Source organism: Cnephaeus nilssonii, assembly GCF_951640355.1.
Source record: "Cnephaeus nilssonii genome assembly, chromosome: 5".
Taxonomy (NCBI): Eukaryota; Metazoa; Chordata; class Mammalia; order Chiroptera; family Vespertilionidae; genus Cnephaeus; species Cnephaeus nilssonii.
Genome location: NC_137076.1, coordinates 13,347,831 through 13,370,727, shown reverse-complemented (window position 1 = coordinate 13,370,727; position 22,897 = coordinate 13,347,831). Strand labels below are relative to the sequence as shown.

At 38.6% G+C, this 22,897-nt stretch overlaps 1 protein-coding gene across 1 annotated transcript in view; it reads left to right on the top strand.

Moving 5' to 3' along the window:
* ADAM28 (ADAM metallopeptidase domain 28) overlaps nt 1–22,897 on the top strand; it is a gene marked incomplete at both ends in the record, with an annotated part of 79,820 nt that overhangs the window by 18,995 nt on the left and 37,928 nt on the right. Inside the window, 8 exons of the mRNA XM_079772706.1 lie at nt 1,811–1,882; nt 2,795–2,866; nt 6,963–7,132; nt 10,371–10,455; nt 11,875–12,005; nt 14,516–14,693; nt 16,045–16,134; nt 20,740–20,935. Coding sequence (XP_079628832.1) covers nt 1,811–1,882; nt 2,795–2,866; nt 6,963–7,132; nt 10,371–10,455; nt 11,875–12,005; nt 14,516–14,693; nt 16,045–16,134; nt 20,740–20,935 — 994 coding nt within the window. The remainder of the gene's footprint in view (nt 1–1,810; nt 1,883–2,794; nt 2,867–6,962; nt 7,133–10,370; nt 10,456–11,874; nt 12,006–14,515; nt 14,694–16,044; nt 16,135–20,739; nt 20,936–22,897) is intronic.

The window sequence follows — 22,897 nt, the reverse complement described above, 5'->3', positions numbered from 1 at the left end:
AATCTTATCCTGTGCTATTCCTTATTTTATTTAAATAAGAGTTCTGCAGTAATTACTAAAAAATATACACCTCTAGCTTTGAACTCTCCTTTAAAGGCCAGACTGTTCTAATTAACGGCTTACTTCATGCATCCATTTGAAGCTCTAATATCACAAACTTAATGTGGTCAAAATAGAACTACTGATTTCCAAACCCCGACAAGACCTGCTTCTCCCTCATTCTCCCCTGTATCAGTACCACCATTTATCATTTGCTCAGGCCCAAATCCAGAAATCATCATTGATTCCTGTTTTGTTTATCCCTCTTCATCAGCAAGTGCCTCTACATATTCCAGATCTGTCACTTTGCTTCCTTTTTCCAACTACCACATGGCACCATCCCTCTCACAATCACCATTGCAACAGCTTCTGACTTCCGCACTCTCATTCCTGCTTCAGTAGAAGCCAATCCCCACACAATAGCTGCAATGATTCTTTTATTCTGAATCACATCATGTCACTTTTCTGTTTAAAACCCTCTAATGGCTTCTCATTGCATTTAGTACAAAATCTAAAAACAAAACAAAAACTGACTGAGTTACAAACCCATGTATGGCTAGGGCCCCAACGACCTCTCAAATCTCTTCCTATCGTGTACTCCCCATCCACCAGTGATTGCCCCCCATTATTTTTCTGACAAACACAAACTTTCTGTGCTTTAACATGCCAGGATCAATTCACCCTGGAGTCTTTTTTACCCATTTTTTTCTTTGCTGGAATTATTTTTCAATTTATCTTTTCTTGCCTGGCTTCTCATTTTCATGAATGTGTCAGCTTCAGTGCCAGCTTTTTAGGGCTCTTTCTAACCATCTATTCTGAAATGACTGCCTTGTCATGCAATATCACATCACCGTGTGCAATCCTCTGCATAGCTCTAATGCCCATCTGATATGTCGGTGTTTATTTGCCTATTGTGAGCTCCTTCAGTGCACAGACCATGTCTATTTCACTGCCCTATCCGTAGGGCCCAGAGCATTGCTGGTGCACAGTAATTGCTAATAAATTTATTGCTCCCGTGGAGGGTGGGAGGTAAGTATTACCATTAGATAATAGCTAAAAGTCTACCTTCAGGACTCTTTTTTGTTAATGGAAACTTACTTACCTGTTAAAAGACAAGCATTTCTAGAAGTGCAGCATAATAAACTTGATGGTTTACTATTTAATACAAATAATGTCTGCTACTTTTCAATGGGACAATCCCTATGAAATGCGTTTTCACTGTTGTTGCTTTGTTTTATTGTGGAGAGAAAGGAACAGAAAACAGGGGAGCTTAGGATGTGGGAAAGAAATCCAGCTCTTTCTGGGAAGAAAAGAACAGACTAAGTGTCATGGTGGCTTTGGGCGTTGCACCATTGGTAAAGAAGGGGGTGTTCACTGGAACAGGATGAAAGGATATTAAACAACAAAAACACAAGGAGGACACTGAAGAAGAAGTTGGTCTATTTCATAGCAGGATAGTGGGAAAGTCCACTGTTCAAAAGTCTCTGAACACTTTTAACTCTAGCATTGCTGTGTACTAGTTGTGTAATCACTTAAACTGTTTGGTAAAACAAGGGTTTGGCTAGCATATCGCTGACATCTCTCCTAGCCTGACATTCTGAGCCTGGCTATAGATAATTCTGGCTTATTAGTTAGAATTGATATCGTAATCTTATCTTCCTTTATTCCCAGACAACAACCAATCCCTTATAAATTACACATTTCTAATAAAAAAAGATTCTTGCAGAGAAAGGTCTTGTATTAGTAATGTTTCTTTTTATATTGATTGCAGAAATCAAATGACCAGAAGGTTTGGGAACAAAAGAAATACATAGAATATTATTTGGTCCTGGATAATGGTGAGGTAACTATATCAATAAATGTGTCTTTTATAATCCCCTCCTACCTAAGTTTATTATGTGAGTTTTAACTATCTGGATTGGTTTTTAAAAATCATGATTATGAGTAATTCTTTTTTACCAATTGTTCTGAACCTATGAAAAATTTCACATATAATTAGACTGATATTTCTTCTTTCCAGGAATGGGCACTGGATATGATATGCATACAATACATTTTTGTACTCTAATGTCCTTTCTTTTTATCTTAAAAGCTCCAAACTCAGTTTCCAATTAAATTTCTTTGTCATTTTAGTTTCTGTTAACTAGTTAAACCATTGGTAAATTAGAATTTATGCTCATAAGGAAGTGGTAAATATAAAGGACTAATGAATGGGATCTTCTGGGGGGGGGGGGAGGCACTTTCTTGTCATACTCATTGTCTAACTTCTTTTATAAGAATGCATTTTCATACATTGTGTGTTCTAAATCTGAAACCCAGATGTATGATCTCAAAGGAAAAATTCTGTACTTTGATAACACAAGTTAATTAGTTCAGACCCTAAAACTTTGACCTCTCTTATTATACTAAATTCATTTACTGTTCATATTTTTTAAATAAATAAGCTATTCCTGGCACTGATTCTGCACAGATTAGGGAATCATGGTATTTAGCTGACATACATTTGTAATAAATCCCTAAAGCTTTACACTGAGTTAGTACTTTAGGGGACGAAACATCATCTCTATTCCTAAGTGCTTTCATATGGCTAGAAAACTAAGGAAGCATTTGTTTCTAACTTGTAACTTTTTGTAGCTGATCATGGATTATAAACACTGATAAGTAAAATAAACTGAAAATGCCTTTATTTTTAAACCTTCCCATTATGTTCATTTCCATCAATGCCCATTTTTTTTCTGTCTTGGTTGTCTTTTAGTTTAAAAAGTACGATCAAGATCCAGAGAAAATAAGAAAGAGGGTGTTTGAGATGGCCAATTACGTCAACATGGTATGATATATTTCATTCAATGTAATTTTAACACTTGCTAGGCAGTATCATTGGGTGTTTCTGTGAGGACTCATGAAGCAGGGAAAGAAAGTCAACACTCTTAAGACTAATACTGATGACTGCCTCTCGAAGGGTGACCACGACCTTTGCTACTTAATTAAATATTAATATTACAGGACAGAGACATTTCTCACCTACTTGTCACACTAGTCACAGCTCCATGAAGGTATACAAGGTGTTTGCATGGTTTCTGTTTTCCCAAAGCCCAGTATAAAAATTCCGACAAACAAGTTCAAGGGAAAGCCAATCACGGGAAGAAAATAGAACAAGCAAAAGAAGGCAAGCTGTGGCACAGAAACATCTTTCAATACATTATATCATTGAATCATCACACAATGCTAAAATATTATCAAACCTAATTTATAGCAAAGAAATCAGATTCTGAGAAGCAAGTAACTTGTCTAAAATCACAACTTTAGAAAATGATAGAAATAAAATTTGAACTTAGATTGGTCAGATTTCAAGCCCAGTTTGATTACATAATTGCTGATCTGTTCTTTAAACATGATTTTATAATCTAACCTTTTAAAAAGATTTAAATATTAATATTTAGCTTATTACTTGAACATATAGTTAGCCTGCTTAGTTGAAAAGGGTTGGTCACTTTGTGGTGTCCTACAAGTCATCTAAGGATAGAAAGAAAATAAAGGTGAATTCAGTAACCAAGGTCCTATTTTGTCTTCTCACCACAAAGATCATGGTGACCCCTCTTAAGGAAACCCCCAAGTACTGGCCATATTTTTTTGAGCATCTACTTTGTGCCAGGTACTTTTTGAGATGACAGAAATAAAATGAGGAACAAAACTGACAAATATCCTTTGCTTCAAGGGAGTTTACATTTTTGTTTAAGGAGACAAATGTAAATAAATCATATAAAGAGAATGTAGGATGGTAATTGCTATAAAGAAAAATAAAGCAAGAGAGAGAGAGAGAGAGAGAGAGAGAGAGAGATTGAGATTCATCTTAGGTGCTATGTTAAATAGGAAGGCCTCTCTAATAAAGTGACAATTGAGGAAAGACTTGAAGGAATTGTCTCTGACCCTAAAGGGAGGTGTGCAAAGCAGAGCAAAGGACTTGAGAGCAGAACCTAGATTGTCATGTTTGAGGAACAGTGGAAAAGCCATTGTGGCCAGAAGGTAGCAAACCAGAGCAAGGGTGAGAGGAGATGACATCTGACAGGTAGCAGAGGCCAAAACCTGAAGGCCTGGTGGTTCCGTGTAAGAATTTCATGAGTGAGGAGAACATTGGGAGCCTGAGGTATGACATGTTCAGATGTGTGTTCTTAAAAGATTATCTTGGCCATTGTGTTGAAAATAAACGGAAGGAAAGCAAGGGCAGAAACAAGATGAGACAGGGGAATTATGCTATAATTCAGGCAAGAGATGATGGTGGTTTGAGAAAAAGCAGTGATCATGGGTCTATTGAGAATAGCTGATCTCGAGATAGAGTTAATAAGGTTGTGACATGTGTGGAGATAAGAATTACAAAAATATAAAAGAGAGGAGTCAAGTGACATAACGAACGAGGAATGGGAAAAAATGTTAGGAGATGGTGACACAGAGGAAAGATTAGGATTTCCATTTTGGACAAATTAACATTGAGATGCCTTTTTGTATAAAGATTTCCAGGTAGAAATGCTGGAAATATAAGACTGGAGTTCTTATGTAAATCTGTAAGATATAAATCTTTAAGTCCTCAGCACATATAGATAAGGCACCGGTCAGAAAACTGGAGCCTGTGTACCAAATCCATCCTGCTGCCTTTTTACAAAATAAAGTTTTAGTGAAACACTGCCACCCCCATTTGTTTGCACAAGGTCTGTTTTGCTGCTTTCCGGATACAATGCCAGAGGTGGTGAATAGTTTCCACCCAGAGTACACAGCCTCAAAGCTTAAGATATTTTCTATCTAGACCTTTCTAGAAAAAGTTTGCCAAGCCTGGTGCAGGCTCACCAAGGGTGTGGGCATAGATAAGTAGAAGAGAAACCCAAAGACAGATTGTTGAAGTACTTCTCTGAGGAGAGATTAGAGTGGAGGAAACACGGATAGAGACCAAGAAGGAGTAGGTAGTGAGGTAAGAGGAAAACCAGGAGAGAGCTGTTCTAGAAGCTACTTGAAACAGAAATTTATAAAAGGAAAAAATGATCAAAGATTTGTAGATGCTTCTGAGCACTAAGGATTGACCATTGTATTTAACAAAGTAGAGGTTACTGGTCACCTGGAGATGCAAGTGGAGTATAACAGTGGAGTATAACAGTCAATCAGGATTAGAGTGAGTCCAGAGGCAGTGAGAGAAGTGAAATTAGAGACAGCAAATGTGGAAAATTCTTCCCAGAAGTTGCTATAAAGGGGAACAGAGAGAGGGAGCCTACGTTGGAGGGGGAAGTGTCATAAAGAGAAATTCTCTTTTCACCCTCTAACCCCCTTTACGAGGGTTACCCTATTTTTGCTGCCAATGGGAAACAATTCCATAGAAGGAAGATGGAAGAGTGCATGAATAGAAGAGTTGTCCTTCAGTTCACAGAACAGTCATGCCTATCGTAATAAAGGAGAGGCATGGGTTGTTAGAGCAGGTGTAGGCCAGGGGGTAGATGGGTGGTAGGAGCTGGTGGAAGTTCTCTCCTGATTGCTTCTAGATGCTTAGTGAATATGATAAGCAGGGGCATCCATCTAAAGTGAGGATTTAAAAGAAAGTGTCAGTATTTCAAAGAAAGTGGAGTGAGTATGAAAAAAAAATGTGCAGAGTGAATGGATTTTGGAAATGCAGCTGGTTTCTGGAGTGTGGGAAAGGCCACTTAAGATCCGTAGTCATGGTTTCAATGTGGAAGCAGTCAGCATGGTTTGCTTTCCCTGCCAGGGTTCTGAGGCATGATGGAGGGCAGACAGAGTGGGGAGTGAGCTTTAACCAGGATTAGAGTTTTGTCAGGTGACTAAAATAAAGCAAGAAAGGAATAAGGAAGTTGAGGGAATAATAGAGATGATTTTAATCTTGTTAGATTTTTACTTCTCTTTTGGCGATAATTGTATTCCTAAATGTTTTATTATTTTACAAACTACTTGTAAAAAAGAATTTGTTTGAGTTTTCAGCAGAATGTTGCCCCATGAGAAAGCCTGTCACTGTGGATTTTTTTCAGTTTTATTGAGATATAGTTGGTATATAGCATTGTGTAAGTTTACGGTGTTCAAAGCATTGCTTTGAAATACTTATATATTGTGAAATGATTACCACTATAGGTTTGCCAGCACCTCCATCACGTTACATAATTATCATTTCTTTATTTTGAGGAGAACATTGAACATCTACTCTCTTAGCAATTTCCAAGTATATTATATGATATAGTAATATTAACTATAATCACCATGCCCTACATTCAATCCCCAGGACTTATTCATCATAAAACTGGCAGTTTTCACCCTTTGACCAACATTATAGCTTTATAAACTATAGCAGCTATTTAAGTTGTTTTCTTTTTCTTTAGAGTGAGCATATTGTCTCATAAGCTTAACTTATTTCCAAAGGTTATTCTATGTGCATTGTAGAGTATTTGGTTTCTAGTCCAGTTAAAAGAATTAGAGGACCATTATTTCATTGTGACTTCCAGATGTAGGACTTTTCCACATAGCATGTTTCTTTACTACTGTCTAAACCAGCACTGACTCAACCTTGCTAAGTTCTGAAATATGATGACTCTGAGAATGTTACAAGGCATTTGAGTTAAATGAAGTTATAGTAATGAACCACTAATAGAAAATTGTATTTCTTGAGGTTGCAGACAGAAAAACGTTTGTCTCAATAGAACCTTTCCTCCAAAAAAAAAAAAAGGAATTTATAGACCTGAAATATCCAAGTTTTGCCTAAGAATGGGGATATCAGCCTCTGCATGAAAGAAATGGTAACTTCATTCACAAGTATGTTTTGAAAGAAAGCTTTTACAGTGGTGTTATAAATAGTTTGAAAACCTAAAGTATATTGAGAATATTAAATGATGATGTCACCATTATAAGTTGATGTTTTGTCATTTTTTCTCTTTGAACAGCTTTATAAAAAGCTCAATACTCATGTGGCCTTAGTGGGGCTAGAAATCTGGAATGATGAGGATAAGATAAAGATAACCCCAAATGCAAGCTTCACCTTGGAAAACTTTTCTAAATGGAGGGGAGATGTCCTCCTTAGTAGAAAGCGTCATGATATTGCTCAGTTAATCACGTATGTATAGATTCCCCCTTTTTTTATGTTATGTGGTTTTTAGCATAAAACTTTTTAAAGCATGGACAAAGCAAGTGTTATCTCAGGGTATTAGGTAAGGGGACATGGTTTACACATAGAAGGTTAAAAGTTTTAAAAGTATTCATTAGGACCTTATGTTGAATATGCTCGTTTCTTTTTTAAGAAGCTAATGATTTAATAATGATTCACAAGAAGTTTGTCTGTTTTTATTGGATGCTCAGAAAGGAAAGACTGGTTTAGAGGATGGTAAGATGAATTTAGATTTACTATTTAAAAAGAATTGATTAGCTTTAAGCACTAGTCAGGACAAACTTCTAGAATAGACGATAAATTGAATATTTCTTTCTAATTACACACCTCAACCATTCTGCTGAAATGACTAATTTAAAAAAACAGGGGGAAATAAATCTAACAGTTATAAATTATACAAAAAGTGCTGAGCATTTGCTTCAAAAAAGATTAAGAAAATTCTGCTGGATGGCTTGCAGCTGTATCAGATAGAAGGAAGCAGCAAGAAATTAGATTTTGTCAGAATTAATATTGTTTGCTGGTTATCTATTACCGCATAACACATCAGCTCACAACCTCTTTACTTAAACTAAGTCTTCTTCACTTATATGGCTGATAACTTGCCTGGTGTGGCTGGAGAAGGGGGGCTGCTTGATCATCTTTCAGTATATACAGCTTTTCATGTGGCTAATTTGGACTGCCTCTAACATGGCAGTCTCAGTATTTTGGATATCTTAGAAGGTGACTCACTTTTCCCAGAAGAAGCATTCTAAGAGGCCCAGGAGAGAGCTTTAAGGCTTGGTTATGACCCAATTTCAGAAATGACATGGTCACATGATTTGTTCTGTTGGTCAAGAGCAAGTCATACATACACCTATCCAGATTCATAGGCACTACAGGATGTGAATACTGCAAAGCTGGTTTTTGGGGGTTATCTCTGAAGAACAGCAGTCACAGTTCCTTCATTTGTGAAGGTCAGTTCCAGACTCAAGAGTCCACCAAAGGTAAAACATCATTTTTGGAAAATTCATGATTTTTCAAGATCTTAAACTAGTAAGTTGTAAGGGAATCCAACTTACCAGACTGGCTCCAGGGCCATCCTTGATTGTAGTATATTCCTGTATGTGAAGTAGTAGGATAGAGAGATACAAATTATACATAACAGGTGCATAAATAAAAAATTGGAAGTCAAATGTCGTGTAAATTTCTTGAATAGATTAATATAAACAGAATAAAATCACTAAAATATAGGATGGAAATAATTATCCATTCACTTGTAAATAGAAAGTTTATCATTTACCTGACAAATTAACAAAAGATACCTGTACCTTGGTGTAACCAGGTAGGGACCTTAGAGTCTAAATATATCCTAGTCACTAAAAATTGGAACCAAACTAGATAACTCCAAGATGGAAAAAGATTTTATTTTTTATAAATGAGCCAGTAGTTATTGAACCTAAACAAATGTAGACTTAAGTATAAGTAAATTTACAATATAATTTTTAAAAGATCAATATCATTTCAAAATAACAGATATCTGAACACTCCACAGCGTATGCAAAGTGGGAGGAAGTTCTCCAATTTCCTCATTTTGCATGGCAAAATTAATATTCTCCATTCTTGATGTTGATAAGTGGTAAAATATAGGTTTATTTTTTTATGTAACTGCATCTACTAAGTAAATTTATTTTCTTTCTTTTTAAATCCTCACCAGAGGATATTCTTATTGATTTCAGAAAGAGGGGAAGGGGGAGAGAGAGAGAAACATCTGTGTGTGAGAGAACATCAAACCCACAACCTAGGTATGTGCCCCTGATCTGGAATGGAGCCTGTGACCTCCTGGTGTATGGGATGACACTAATTATGCATATATTGCAAATTTCTAGGGACAAATCACTAAAATATAGGATGGAAATAAAGCAAATGAGGACCAGTATCTTGAACAGATAGTAGCAGAAGAAGAACAAAGAAATAAAGTGGAATCATTACAAACTGAAAGAAAAAAAATAATTAGAATTACTAAAGACCAAATACATCATCTCCATAAAAAATGCAAGTGTTTCAAATCCCTCTTCAATAGGACAAATATTTCAATAACATATAGGGTTCATTAACACAAATTCTTTCAGAATGGGCCCAAATTCCAAATCCTACTATAGTTAAAATAGTGCTAAAGGAAAATAAAAGTAAATGGTTATAAAAATATATAAGAGGAAAATATAAATTAAAACAAAGCATATGTGACAATACTAATATAAAAATACTTATCTCTCTCTCTCTCTCTCTCTCTCTCTATATATATATATATATATATATATATATATATATATATATATATATATAAAGGAAAACATTTATTAAGACAAAACACATTTTCTGATAGGGGATGAATTCCACAATGAAAATATAATAATCATGAATGATAGATATAAAATATTAAAAGTGATTACATTCAGGTGCTTGGATTTAGGTAACATGACAACCATTGTATAAGAAAAATGCCTCATCAAATCAAATTTAAAAAACTAAAGAAAATATTTAAATCATTTATTTATTTACTTTTGAGAGAGAGGAAGGGAGAGAGAGAAACAGAAACATCAGTTTGTTTTTCTACTTATTTATGCATTAATTAGTTGATTCTTATATGTGCCCTGACTGGAGACTGAACTCACAACCTTAGTATCTACACTAATAAAAGAGAAACATGCAAATTGACTGTCCCTCTGCTACGCCCACCAGCCAATCAGAGTGAGTATGCAAATTAACCCAACAAAAATGGCAGTTAATTTGCATACACAGGCACGGAATGAAGACTGAGGATAGCGTAGAAGGAAGCCAAGCACTGCAGAAGGGAGCAAAGCTGAGGAGAAGGGAGTGAGGCGGCAGAGACAGGAGGGAAGTGAGGTGGTGGCTGAGACGGGAGGGAAACCCGCCTTGGAGGGCTTTGCTCCCTTCTCTGCTTTGCTCCCGCCACAGGAAGCCCTATTCTTGCAGGAATCTTCCTGCAACGGGCCTCTAGTATTGATATAATACTCTAACCAACTAAACTACCAGTCCAGGAACAAAAACTAAAGGAAATATTTAGAGTGATGATTCACAATGTGAATTTCTCTGTTAACCATTTAGAGTTGTGGATGAACTGTCTACTAGTATAGAAAGTAAAACTTAGAATCATAAGTTGTCACATCAATTTATTTCTTTCTTGCAGGGCAACAGAACTTTCTGGAACAACTGTGGGTTTTGCTTTCATGTCCACAATGTGCTCTCCTTACCATTCTGTTGGCATCATTCAGGTTTGTTTAAGATAATCAATTGATTCTATGTTCAAGCCTGTCAAATGCTCTGTTTTGTGAATCTATTGAGAAGATAGTATAGTTTTTCTCCTTCAGTGTCTTGACATGGCTGATTAACATTGATTGAATTTTAAATGTTGAATGTATCTTGCATATCCAGTATACACCCAGCATGATCATAATGTATTATCTTGCTTATGGGGTTATTCCAGGGGAAAAAAAATTGAAGTTATGCAAATAAATATTTTAAAGGGATACCCTAAATTTGAAGAAATCTTAAAGCAATTTGGACAGTCTTGAAACACATTTCTACTTTTCTTAATTTTTTTGGTTTGTTTTTGTCTCCATTTGGGGAGTTCTATCTTACTAGATAGCAAGGTTTAAAATATTTATTTCAACAGGATGAAACAATATTGTGAATGGTAGGTATTAACTTTTCATCTTACACGAGTGTTCATTGTTTGCCAGTCTTGTACTGTGCATTATGAATCTATTTATTTGGTTCCTTGAAACAAAGAAGGTAAGGGAATTGGGTTTCTGTGGATCGGTGTTATCAGCAAATTTGTCTCCCCATTGGGAAATTACAACTAGCAATGATTTTCTAGTGTTTTTAAGTGCTCCTAGATAACTTGGAGCCCCAGTTTAACACCTCTAATCAGAAACAATCTGGTAATGAAGTGGGCCATTGGTTGGACTTCATGCAATCAGGCAAGTCTGGAATTGATCGATGTCTAGTCTTGGCAGTAATAGAGTTGAAAAAGATACCTATGTGCTAAAGTTCTAGGTTAACCAACACTTTTAAAGCTCCACTAGTTAAACATATCAAAGCCCTCCAATTGAATTAGAAGGTATTAAAAAGCAAGCTGGGGACTGGAGGTAGATTATTTTTAAAATATTTCTATTCCTTATCATACTGAATAAATCTTGCTATCTCTATGGCAGAAATCCATTAATATCTTTCTCATTAAAATATTCCCCATTCACAAGAAAAAAAGAGCAGATAATATGACCTGTGATGGGCATTCAGTATTGAAGTTTTTGTTTTATTTTATTTTGGTGTGTGTGTGTGTGTGTGTGTGTGTGTGTGTGTGTGAGAGAGAGAGAGAGAGAGAGAGAGAGAGAGAGAGAGAGAGAGAGAGAAGGGGAGGTGAGGGAAGAAGAGGAGAGGAGAGTAGAGGACCGGGGAGGAGAGGAAAGGAAAGGAGAGAATAGGGGAGAATAAGGGAGGGAAGAAGAAGGGAGGGGAGAAGAGAGGAGGGGAGGAGAGGTTAGGAGAAGGACAGAGGACAGATGATGGGTAGGGTGAGTAGGCTGAAGCTAACATCAGCCTCTCCACTTGGCTACAGTAAAAATATTTAATTATACCCTGAGTGATAATTTAGTTTACAAACTAGATCTGTTTCCTGTTCTCACCCTTAGGACCACAGTGACAATGTACTTAGAGTTGCAGGGACAATGGCCCATGAAATGGGCCATAACTTTGGAATGTTTCATGACTCCCATGTTTGCAAGTGTCCTTCTACAATTTGTGTGATGTACAATGCACTAAGGTAAGGCTCACTGGGAAGATGCTATTTTCCCCTGTTATTTTTTTTAAAATATATTTTATTGATTTTTTACAGAGAGGAGGGGAGAGGGATAGAGAGTTATAAACATCGATGAGAGAGAAACATCGGTCAGCTGCCTCCTGCACACCCCCTACTGGGGATGTGCCACAACCAAGGTACATGCCCTTGACCAGAATCGAACTTGGGACCCCTCAGTCTGCAGGCGTACGCTCTATCCACTAAGCCAAACCGGTTAGGGCTGTTTTTTGTTTTTTAATTCTCTCTGGGATGTGCTACTCTTTTATGTCATCTTCCATAACGTGGTCAAGGTTTTAAATTATTACATAGCATAGTCATGAATGTGTATCTATACCAAACTATTTTATCTCTCCTCTATATGCTAATATTTTTCATTAACTAACACATAGTTTAAACATATTGACTCTTTGTTCTTGGAGGGACTTGTCATTTTCTCCTCATCTTTATGAAATCATTAGCATTTATCAAATTTTAAATAAGTTTAGATGGGGTGACAGTAAGGAAAAAGTTCTAGGAGAAAAATCGAAAGAAGAAAGTTCTTACCGGAAGATGAAGAGAGAGTCTGTGAAAAGAGATTACTCATTTCTGCCTTGCCTTAGGCAAACTTACCAGGCAATTTTATCTTTAAAAATTCCAGACTCCCTTTTACACATTCATTTTCTCTTTTTCATTTCCTTCTAAGCTTCTCGATATAAGATTAGTCTCCATTCTGTAAAATAGCATATGGCTGCATTCCAATAATATATCTGATGCTATCTTTTCAAAATATTAGTGCATTTTATATACTAGAGGCCTGGTGCACGAATTCACGCATGTGTGGGGCCCCTCTAAGTGGCCTGCAGGGATCAGGCTGAAACCCGCAGTTCAATGCCTCCTGCAGTTCCTACCTGCTGCTCCCTCTCATCCCATCCCCACTGCACCTGCCATGGGCTCGCACCCAATCAGTCCCGATTGGGAGAGGCTTGTGCTGCCACAGCAGCACTTGCCAGCAGTGAGCCCTGCATCTGGCGCCCTCCTGAGGGGAGTGGCTTGCAGGATCTGGCTGAAACCAGCTCTCTGACATCCCCCAAGGGGTCCCGGGTTGTGAAAGGGCACAGGTCAGGCCGAAGGAACCCACTGGTGAACAATTGGGCCGGGGAGGGACTGCAGGAGGGCTTCAGGGCATGTCCAGCCCATCTCACTCAGTCCTGATTGGCTGGACCTCAGCAGCAAGCTAACCTACCAATTGGAGCGTCTACCCCTTGGTGGTCAGTGCACGTCATAGTGACTGGTCTACTGGTCAACTGTCTGCCCCCTGGTGGTCAGTGCCCATCATAGCGAGTGGTTGAGCAGCCTTAGCATATCATTAGCATATTACACTTTGATTGGTTGAACAGTTGACTGGTCACCAGACAACCGGACACTTAGCATATTAGGCTTTTATTATATAGCACTAGAGGCCCTATGCACAAAATTCATGCATGGGGGGGGGGGTCCCTCAGCCCGGCCTGCACCCTCTCCAATCCGGGACTCCTTGGGGGATGTCCGACTGCCGGTTTAGGCCCCTACAGGCAGTCGGACATCCCTCTCGCAATCTGAGACTGCTGTCTCCTAACCACTTGCCTGCCTACCGGCTTGATCACCGCCTAACCACTCCCCTGCTGGCCTCATGGCCCCCAACTGCCCTCCCCTGATGGCCTCATGGCCTCCAACTGCCCTCCCCTGCTGACATCATGGCCCCCAACAGCCCTCCCCTGCCGACCTGATCTTGCCCCCTACTGTCCTCCCTGTCGGCCTGATCTCTCCCCCCCCAATGGCCCTCCCCTACTAGCCTGATCTTGCCCCCAACTGCTCTCCCCTGCCAGCCTGATCTCGTCCTCAACTGCCCTCCCCTACCAGCCTGATCTCACCCCCAGCTGCCCTCCCCACCAGCCTGATCACCCCTAACTGCCTCTGACTCAGCCCCCACCACCATGGCTTTGTCCAGAAGGAAGTCGGACGGTAGGAAGATGTCCAGTCTCCTGGTCTAATTAGCATATTATCCTTTTATTAGTATAGATATTTTATTGATTTCAGAGAGGGAGAGAGATAGAAATATCAAAAATGAGAGAGAATCATTGATCGGCTGCCGCCTGTAGGCCCCACATTAGAGATTGAGCCCACACCCTGTGCATGTGCCCTGACAGGAAATCAAACCCTGACCTCCTGGTTCATCGGTCGACACCCAACCACTGAGCGACACCAGCTGGGCTGCATTTTTGTTTTTTTAAACAGCAACCTGGATTCTGTATTTTGCTAATTTAGTTGGAGGTGTTTATGTCCATTCAGGTGGGCTAATTTAGGTACATAAATGAGCTTATGACTTGGCAGGTGATCAGTGGCTCTGATTTGCCCTTTTGGGGAAGGTTTCAGGTGTATCATCCCCAATGTCTGATATTTGTCCCCTACCTGCTCAGCATGACTGCATTCTCTTTTCTCTTTCCTTATCTTCACAGCTTCCATATACCTACAGACTTCAGTTCCTGTAGTCGTGTCAGCTACGACAACTTTTTTGAAGATAAATTATCAAATTGCCTCTTTAATGTTCCGTTGCGTACAGATATCATATCCAACCCGATCTGTGGGAATCAGTTGATAGAAATGGGAGAGGACTGTGATTGTGGGACTTCCGAGGTACAACTGAGTCCTTTATAAAAAAAAGTTTAGTTTTTCAATTGCCAAGAAGATAAACTATAAAACTCTATAGTGTTTGTACACTTGAAATCTATTTAATTTTATTAACCAACATCACCCTGATGCATTTAATTTAAAAATAAAATGAAACACTTTTGAGATATATATTTTAAAACGATGTAATGTGGTTCACTATAAAAGTTCATGCTTCTTGTGGTTTTGTATATTCACTTGTAAATACTTGTCAGGCCAGCTTTTCTAACAATGAATCCCACAATGCTTAACAGACCTTCTTGAGTTTCTTCCCCATATCTAGTTTTTTAGATACCCCTCACCAGCCTGGGCTTTGTGTCCTTATCCCTCCCTTTCTGTCAGAAGTACTTTGCATCTCTTACATGCCCTATCACTTCTTGAGCAGTCACTTTAGACAGAGCACTGTGACTGTGTTCAGAGAGTGGACGTAGCTTGCCCAAGGTCACCAGGCTGGTAAACGAAGGAGCCACGGTGTGGACTCAGGTGTGCTGTTCAGCAGTCCCACAGCACCCTGCACAGTTTACCCCTGGGTGACTCAGGACTTGTTACCATTATAAGTGTCTGGCTGATCCCACCTTTGTTCACAGGGCAGCCGGGATTCTGCATAGGACCCTTGCCCTGCTCTTATTAACACTTAATATAAGTAACATGTCAAACCCTCAGGGGTTCAGCTTCTCAGTAACTTTAAGTAGGATTTCAAATCTATTCATTCTATGAGAAAGAGCAAACTTTTTCAGATGATACTTATATTTGAAATTGGGTAAGAATTTTAAGCTTAAAATATTATAATTCTGAATATACCATTCGTCTTGGGGAATCTCAATTGCTACAACGAGAAAAGGGCATGATTTCTCAAAAACTAGGCAAGGACAGAACAAAGTATACTGCTTTATGTAGAGTTGAATTGAATGTAGAAATTTAATAAAGAACTATATTTTTAGACTTTCAGTTACATGTTCTGTATATTAAATTTACTGCTGAATAGGTACATAACTGATCAGTTGAACTAATTATGTTCTTTATTTAGATAAATGTTATTTTTTAATAAACTGTCCTTTGTGTGTTTGTTTGCTTGAACTAAAGAAAATATATTCAAATTAAAAAATATATAAGTAGAATTCAGAAAAATACCAAACCCTTGGTTGCTCCAAAATCTCAGCTTTTCTAATGTTCAGCTTTGTTTTTTTATTTTCCTGAAAATTATGTTCAGACTATACCAAAATGAGGTCTGGGCAATGAGCAAATTGTATTATGAATTGTGCTGAAAGAGAGACCAACAAGTAATTTGGCATTTGCAATTGTTTCTGGTATTCCTTAGGAATGCACCAACATCTGCTGTGATGCTAAAACATGTAAAATCAAGGCAGGTTTGCAATGTGCGTTAGGAGAATGCTGTGAAAAGTGCCAGGTAAGATTCTTTTATTCTGTCTTAATAATTACAACTACTCTTTATTTTTATTTTTTTTTAATTTAATAAATCTTTATGTTCAGATTATTACAGTTGTTCCTCTTTTTCCCCCCCATAGCTCCTCTCCACCTGGTTCCCACCCCACCCTCTTCCCTTACCTCCCCCGCACTGTCCTCATCCATAGGTGTACGATTTTTGTCCAGTCTCTTCCCACACCCCCCACACCCCTTTACCCCTGAGAGTTGTCAGTCCACTCCCTTTCTATGCCCGTGATTCTATTATATTCACCAGTTTATTCTGTTCCTCAGATTTTTAATTCACTTGATTTTTAGATTCACTTGTTGATAGATATATATTTGTTGTTCATAATTTTTATCTTTACCTTTTTCTTCTTCTTCCTCTTCTTAGAGAATACCTGTCAGCATTTCATATAATACTGGTTTGGTGTTGATGAACTCCTTTAGCTTTTTCTTATCTGTGAAGCTCTTTGGTTGACCTTCAACTCTGAATGTCAGCTTGGCTGGGTAGAGTACCCTTGGTTGTAGGTTCTTGCTATTCATCACTTTGACTATTTCTTGCCACTCCCGTCTGGCCTGCATAGTTTCTGTTGAGAAATCAGCTGACAATCGTATGGGTGCTCCCTTGTAGGTAATTAACTGTTTTTCTCTTGCTGCTTTTAATATTCTCTCTTTGTCTTTTGCTCTTGGCATTTTAATTATGATGTGTCTTGGTGTGGTCCTCTTTGGATTCCTTTTGTTTGGGGTTCTGTGAGCTTCCTGGACTTGTAAGTCTATTTCTTTCACCAGGTGGTGGAAGTTTTCAGTCATTATTTCTTCAAATAGGTTTTCAGTATCTTGCTCTCTCTCTTCTTCTGGCACCCCTATAATTCTGATGTTGGTACGCTTGAAGTTGTCCCAGAGGCTTCTTACACTATCTTCAAATTTTTAGATTCTTTTTTCTGTTAGCTTTTCCAGTTGAGTGATTTTTGCTTCTTTGTATTTCAAATCTTTGACTTGATTCTTGCGTTCCTCTAGTTTGCTGTTGGGTGTCTGTATAATATTTTTTTATTTCAGTCAGTGTATGTTTAATTTCTAATTGGTCCTTTTCCATATCTTCGAGGGTCTCTCTCATATACTCAAGGGTCTCGCTAAATTTATCGGCCTTTTCTAGGAAATTCTTGAAAAACCTTATAACCGTGGTTTTGAACTCTATCTCCAGTCATTTGTTTTCCTCCATTTTTGGGGTATTTGATCTGTTTCTTTGTCTCCCCATTTTTGCTGCTTCCCTGAATTGGTAGGGTAGCTTTGTGTGCTAGTTGTCCTATATGAGCCAGTGGCTCGGCCTCCCCAGTTACCTGAGGTGGACACTCTTGGTACACCCCTTTGTGGACTGTGTGTACAGCCTTGTTGTAGTTAAGTCTTGATTGTTGTTGGTATCAGTGGGAGGAGTTGACCTCCAGGCCAATTGGCTGTGAGGATCAGCTATGTCTACGCCGGGAGACAGCCTTATTCGACTAGACTTGCAAAATTGTGAAAGCCTCTGTGCTGAGCTTGGATGGGGTGGAATTTCAGGGTGGAGCCTACAGCCTTGGCTTCCCGTCAGCCCTGCCCTATGAGGTTCCTGGGTCTCAGTGTCCCTCAGTGTCCCTCGGTACTAGCTGCAATCACCTCTGAGAGAAAGGCGCCCTGGAGTTTCGCCCGCTGCCAAACAGTCTAGTCTCTCCCCCAATGAATCTGGATTCCCAGATTCTCGCCCGGAACTGGGGTTCAGTGCAGTCGGAACTGGGGTTCAGCACAGTCCGGAGCTTTTGTCTCCTTCCCACTAGGGCAATCCAGCGGCATAGTCAACAGTCCGTCCTCTGTGCACATTCACGTGTGCGCCTCCGGAGCTTTGCCTTTCGCCGCTCCCCTGAGTTTCCGCCTTACAGCCCAGATTCCCCCAGTATGAGCCTGGGTCCCCAGGGTCTCGCCCAGAACTGGGGTTCAGTGCAGTTGGAGCTGGGGTTCAGCGCAGTCTGGAGCTTTTATCTCCTCCCGCTAGAGAACGCCTGCCAGGCACTCAGCCACCCCGTCCTCTCTGGCTCCATCCTCTCCGCACATGCGTGCCCGTGTCTCCGTACCTCAGGCTTTTACAGCTCCTCTGACTTTCCTTCTGGTTTTCTCTTTCCTTCTAGTTATAGGATTTCCAGTCAGCCAGCTTTCCTGTGGTTCTAGATGATGTCCGTTTTATCTTTTAGTTGTATTTTTGAAATTGTTGTGCGAGGCTGCAGTTTAGGTGTTTAACTATGCCGCCATCTTGGTTTCTCTGGCTACTCTTTATTTTTTCATGTTAACATCTCAGGGGTTGTGTTAAATGAAATAGGCAAAACAGCATTTTTCTGCCTCTACATAATGCTACCTGCCACTTATCAAGTCCTCCCTGAGTGCTTGACAAACATGGGCTATTTGATCCTCCAACACCCCTTTGAAGTAGGTATTATTATCTCATTTTGCTTTTGAGAGAAAAGAGGCTCAGAACAGAAAACGTGCAGAATAATAGAATCACTAAATGGCAAACTCCAAATTTACTGGTTCCATAGCCAATACACCTACCAACTGATTCTTAAGATACTACCTGCCCTTCTTGGACCAAATCTCATAATTAGTTATAATTTCCTTCAATAATTAGTTTGGTGGTAAAACTTCTATTTTGAATAATATTGGGGTTCTCCTATCTTCAACCTTTGAAGTCACTTTAGGGTGAAGTTCATAGAAGACAAGACATAAAATGAGGATGCCATGTCTCTTTCTCTGCGCAGCTTTTTGGCTTTTCCTTCAAGTTAAAATTTAGCATTTTACATTCCATAATTGCATAGAGTTCTATGTAATGATCATTTATTTATGTGCCTGTCTCCTTTGTTAGAATGATTCCTAAGGGCAGGGGACTGACATCCTCCCCCAGCACAGAATTCCGTACAGTGTAAATGCTCAATAGCTATTTGTAGAAGGAATGTGTAGATTGGATACCAGGTTATGGGTAATGTTTGGGATAGAGTTTTTGTGTTGTTATTATGTCAGAGAAATAGGAAAGAAATAGAGGAGGCTAAAAGGAAGGAAATTTGAGAACTTAAGTAGTATTCAACAAGTGTTTATCACATTCTATGTTAACTATTATGGGAGATGTAAAAAAAAAAAAAGAAAAAGCCGTCTTTTACCTCAATGAACTTGTAATTTCCTCAGGGCAATAATATACATGCCTAAAGCAGATGAAAATATAATGCATGATTGAATGCCCAGATAGATATGATAATGGCATATGCCCTTTGTGTAAAACTTTTCACAATGAACTTGTAAATTAAAACTTCAACGGGAAAATGGATTTTAGAGAGATTAAATTCATTTTCTAAGGTTACACACTTAAGCACTGGCAGAGCCAAGATTCAAATTTGCATCTTCCAAATCTGAGTTCAGGCAATGTTCCCCACCACATGTAGAAACTTGACCTGGGGTGGTGAATACACAATACAGTGAGCAGATGTGTGTGGAATCGTGTACCTGAATCCTGTGGAATTTCGTTAACCACTGTCACTCCAATAAATTCAGTCAGTCAATCAATCAGAAATAAAAAAGGAGCAGCTATATGTGTGGAAGAAATCAGAGGAGCCTTCATGGAAAGTGAGGATTTCAAACTTGGCTGGAAAGTAATCAGTAGATTTTAGAGAAGTAGATGGAAAGAGAGAATTTTTCTAAGTAAGGGGGCTGAGAGAAAGAACAAAGACAGAACAGAAGGTAGAAGCCTACTTTGCAAAGCTAGGCCAGCTGTAGCAGTGGGGGTTGAATTTGGAGGGTCTCATATGATCCAATTTACATTTGCATCATGTTCTGTCACCAGCATAAAGATATTGAAAGTGTTCTGATGATCTGAAAGCCTGCCCGCTCACTTCAGCTAGGGAAAGCTATGCTTCCAGGGCCCACACAGGCCTCTTCAGATTTGAATAAAACACCTGTGTGGGACACTGGAAATAAGAGCAAGATTTGCAGTAGTAGATTGCAATGAAATTAATATACCAAATGAATATTTGGGTATTTCTCCCTCATTATAAAATATTCCATAAGAAGAAGTGAGTTGAAAAGAAATATCTGAACACACAATAAGAGGAATTAAGAATTAGGAAACAGGATGCCTGGGAAAGTCTCAGAGCATGCGGACCTGGTGCTTGTAAACTTACCTCCCTTAAGATGGAAGATCCTCTGAAGTTACAGATTGAAACCTCCTTGAAAGTCTTGACAACGATGTATTCAATAAAGTCAGAAATAACTTCCTTCTTTGCATCTAGGATATTGCTTGGTTTTCTTTGGTACTTTTCTCGATATTTCTATAATATTTCTACTAAAAATCCAGAAATATTGATTGCTTAAAGAATCAGGGTGTTGGCTAAAATCAATGGAACTGACATAATAGGAGATGGCTTTAGCTTCTTATACCATGTAAATGTAAATTGGAATAGAATGATGCCCCTAGCTATCTTGGCAATGAAGGGCCACAGGGAAAATATTATTTGTGTTCATTTGAAATATTTGGTAAGCCAGGTGGAATACAGCCTTCTCTCAATTTCTCTCCCTGCAGTTTAAAAAGGCCGGTACAGTGTGCAGACCAGCAAAAGATGAGTGTGACCTGCTGGATATGTGTGATGGTAAATCTGGTATTTGCCCTGCTGATCGATTCCAAGTCAATGGCTTCCCTTGCCAGGATGGGAAGGGCTACTGCTTGATGGGGATGTGCCCCACGCTGCAGGAGCAGTGCACCGAGCTCTGGGGAGCAGGTAGGAGGACACATCCCAATGGCGCTGGCATTCCTGCCTCTCTCAACACACACACAGCAAAACAAAACATGTTATTGCAAGCGACAGTGTTTAATCATGGCCAACGTGGCATTCTGTCCCAATCTTCTTTCTTAGCAACCACACAACTGCATTTTAGGACCAAAGGTCAGTGTGGGGTTTGCTAGATTTAGCAAATAAAAATAAGAATTGGGCCAGTGAAATTTAAATTTCAGATTAACAATCTTTTTTAGTATTTGTATGTCTCATGCAATATTTGAGGAAAACTCAAACAAAAACCTTTCTTTGTGTATCTGAGATTTAAATTTAACTGCTGGGTTCAGTATTTTATCTGGTAACCCTAACCAAGATCTTTTTCAGATAAGTAAATCCTTGGAAGTTTGTGTGCATGCATATGCATACTAGTACATGCACATGTGTATGCATGTGTGTGTGGAGGTGATCAGAGGTGGATAGAGAGTTAAAGAAAGGGGGAGAAGAGAAAAGGAAGACACTTGGAATGCAGAAGAGCAATGAAGAAAAGTGAATGCTCTTTAATGCTTACTTTGTACATGATACCAGAATTTTAGAGGCTATATTCTCTAATTATACAATAAAAAATAAAAAAAAAATAAAAGCATAACTCAAAAATCTACAAAAACTCTAAACCAAAATTTAAATTGTTCTAAATAACTTCATTAGAAAGGCAATTTTAAAAATATTAATTCTTTGGGCTTCCTGGATATAATGCATTGCATATATATATATATATATATATATATATATATATATAATTTTCACAGCCCTTTTGCCATACTCCCAGATGCCTACTTAACTGGCTGAAGATCATTTTTAAATAGGGAGAATACATATTCTTAAAATTATTTTAAGAGAATTATCACATGTCAGAAACATTTTATAATTTCTAAAAACATACAAGATAAAATATTAAGGAAAGTAAAAGTAATTATTGATTCACAGTAAACCTAAAATAAAAGAAACCTGGGGAATAAATGGACATGAACCTAGAAAAATTCCTCAGTAAAACCCAGAGTGTCAGGGATGCATGGGCTGAAACCCAGCTTGAGGAGCAAAGTTTGATACCAAGTTAATCTTCTACACTTGTTAAACTGGCAAAGCTGGGGTACAGTTAATGCCTAATGTTGGTGAAGATGTGATAAAACATCTAGGTTCACACACTCTGGTTAGAATATGATTCAGCACAATCTTTTCAGAGAGAATTTGGAAAAATGCATATACACCCTAAAAAATGTACTCATTTTCCTAAAAATTATACCTGAGAATATTTACTTACAAGTATTTACCCAGCACTTTTAAAAAATAATAGTGGATATTTGGGAAATATCTCCAAGTCCAAGAATAAGGATTAGTCAAATAAATTATAGTGTACCTATCCAGTGATTTCATTACAGCTATGATACTGTAGAACATTTAATGCCTGGAGAAAGGACAATTAGGAAAAGTAATTTATGAAGAAGTATACCAGGTATATGAATGATACTTTCCGCAATATTAGCAGTAGTAACTCTGAATTTTGGGGATTAAGAATATGCTTTTTTCAGCATGGATGGGACCTAGAAGATATTATGCTAAGTGAAATAAGCCAGTTAGAGTAAGGCAAATACCATATGATTTCAATTACATGTGGGATCTAATGAACAAAATAGAAACAAATTCATGATACAGAGAACAGACTGACAGCTGTCAAAGGGGAGGGGGTGTTGGGGGATGGGTAAAAAAGTTGAAGGGATTAAGCAGTACAACTTGGCAATTGCAGAATAGCCACAGAGATGCAGATTACAGCATGGGGAATATAGCCAATAACATCTAGAAAACTGGGTATGGCGCAGGTGGGTGCTTCAGGGAGTAGGGGGCCACTCTGTAGAGTACATGGTTTTCTGGCCACTTTGCTATACATCTGAAACTGGTGTGGAATGGTACTGC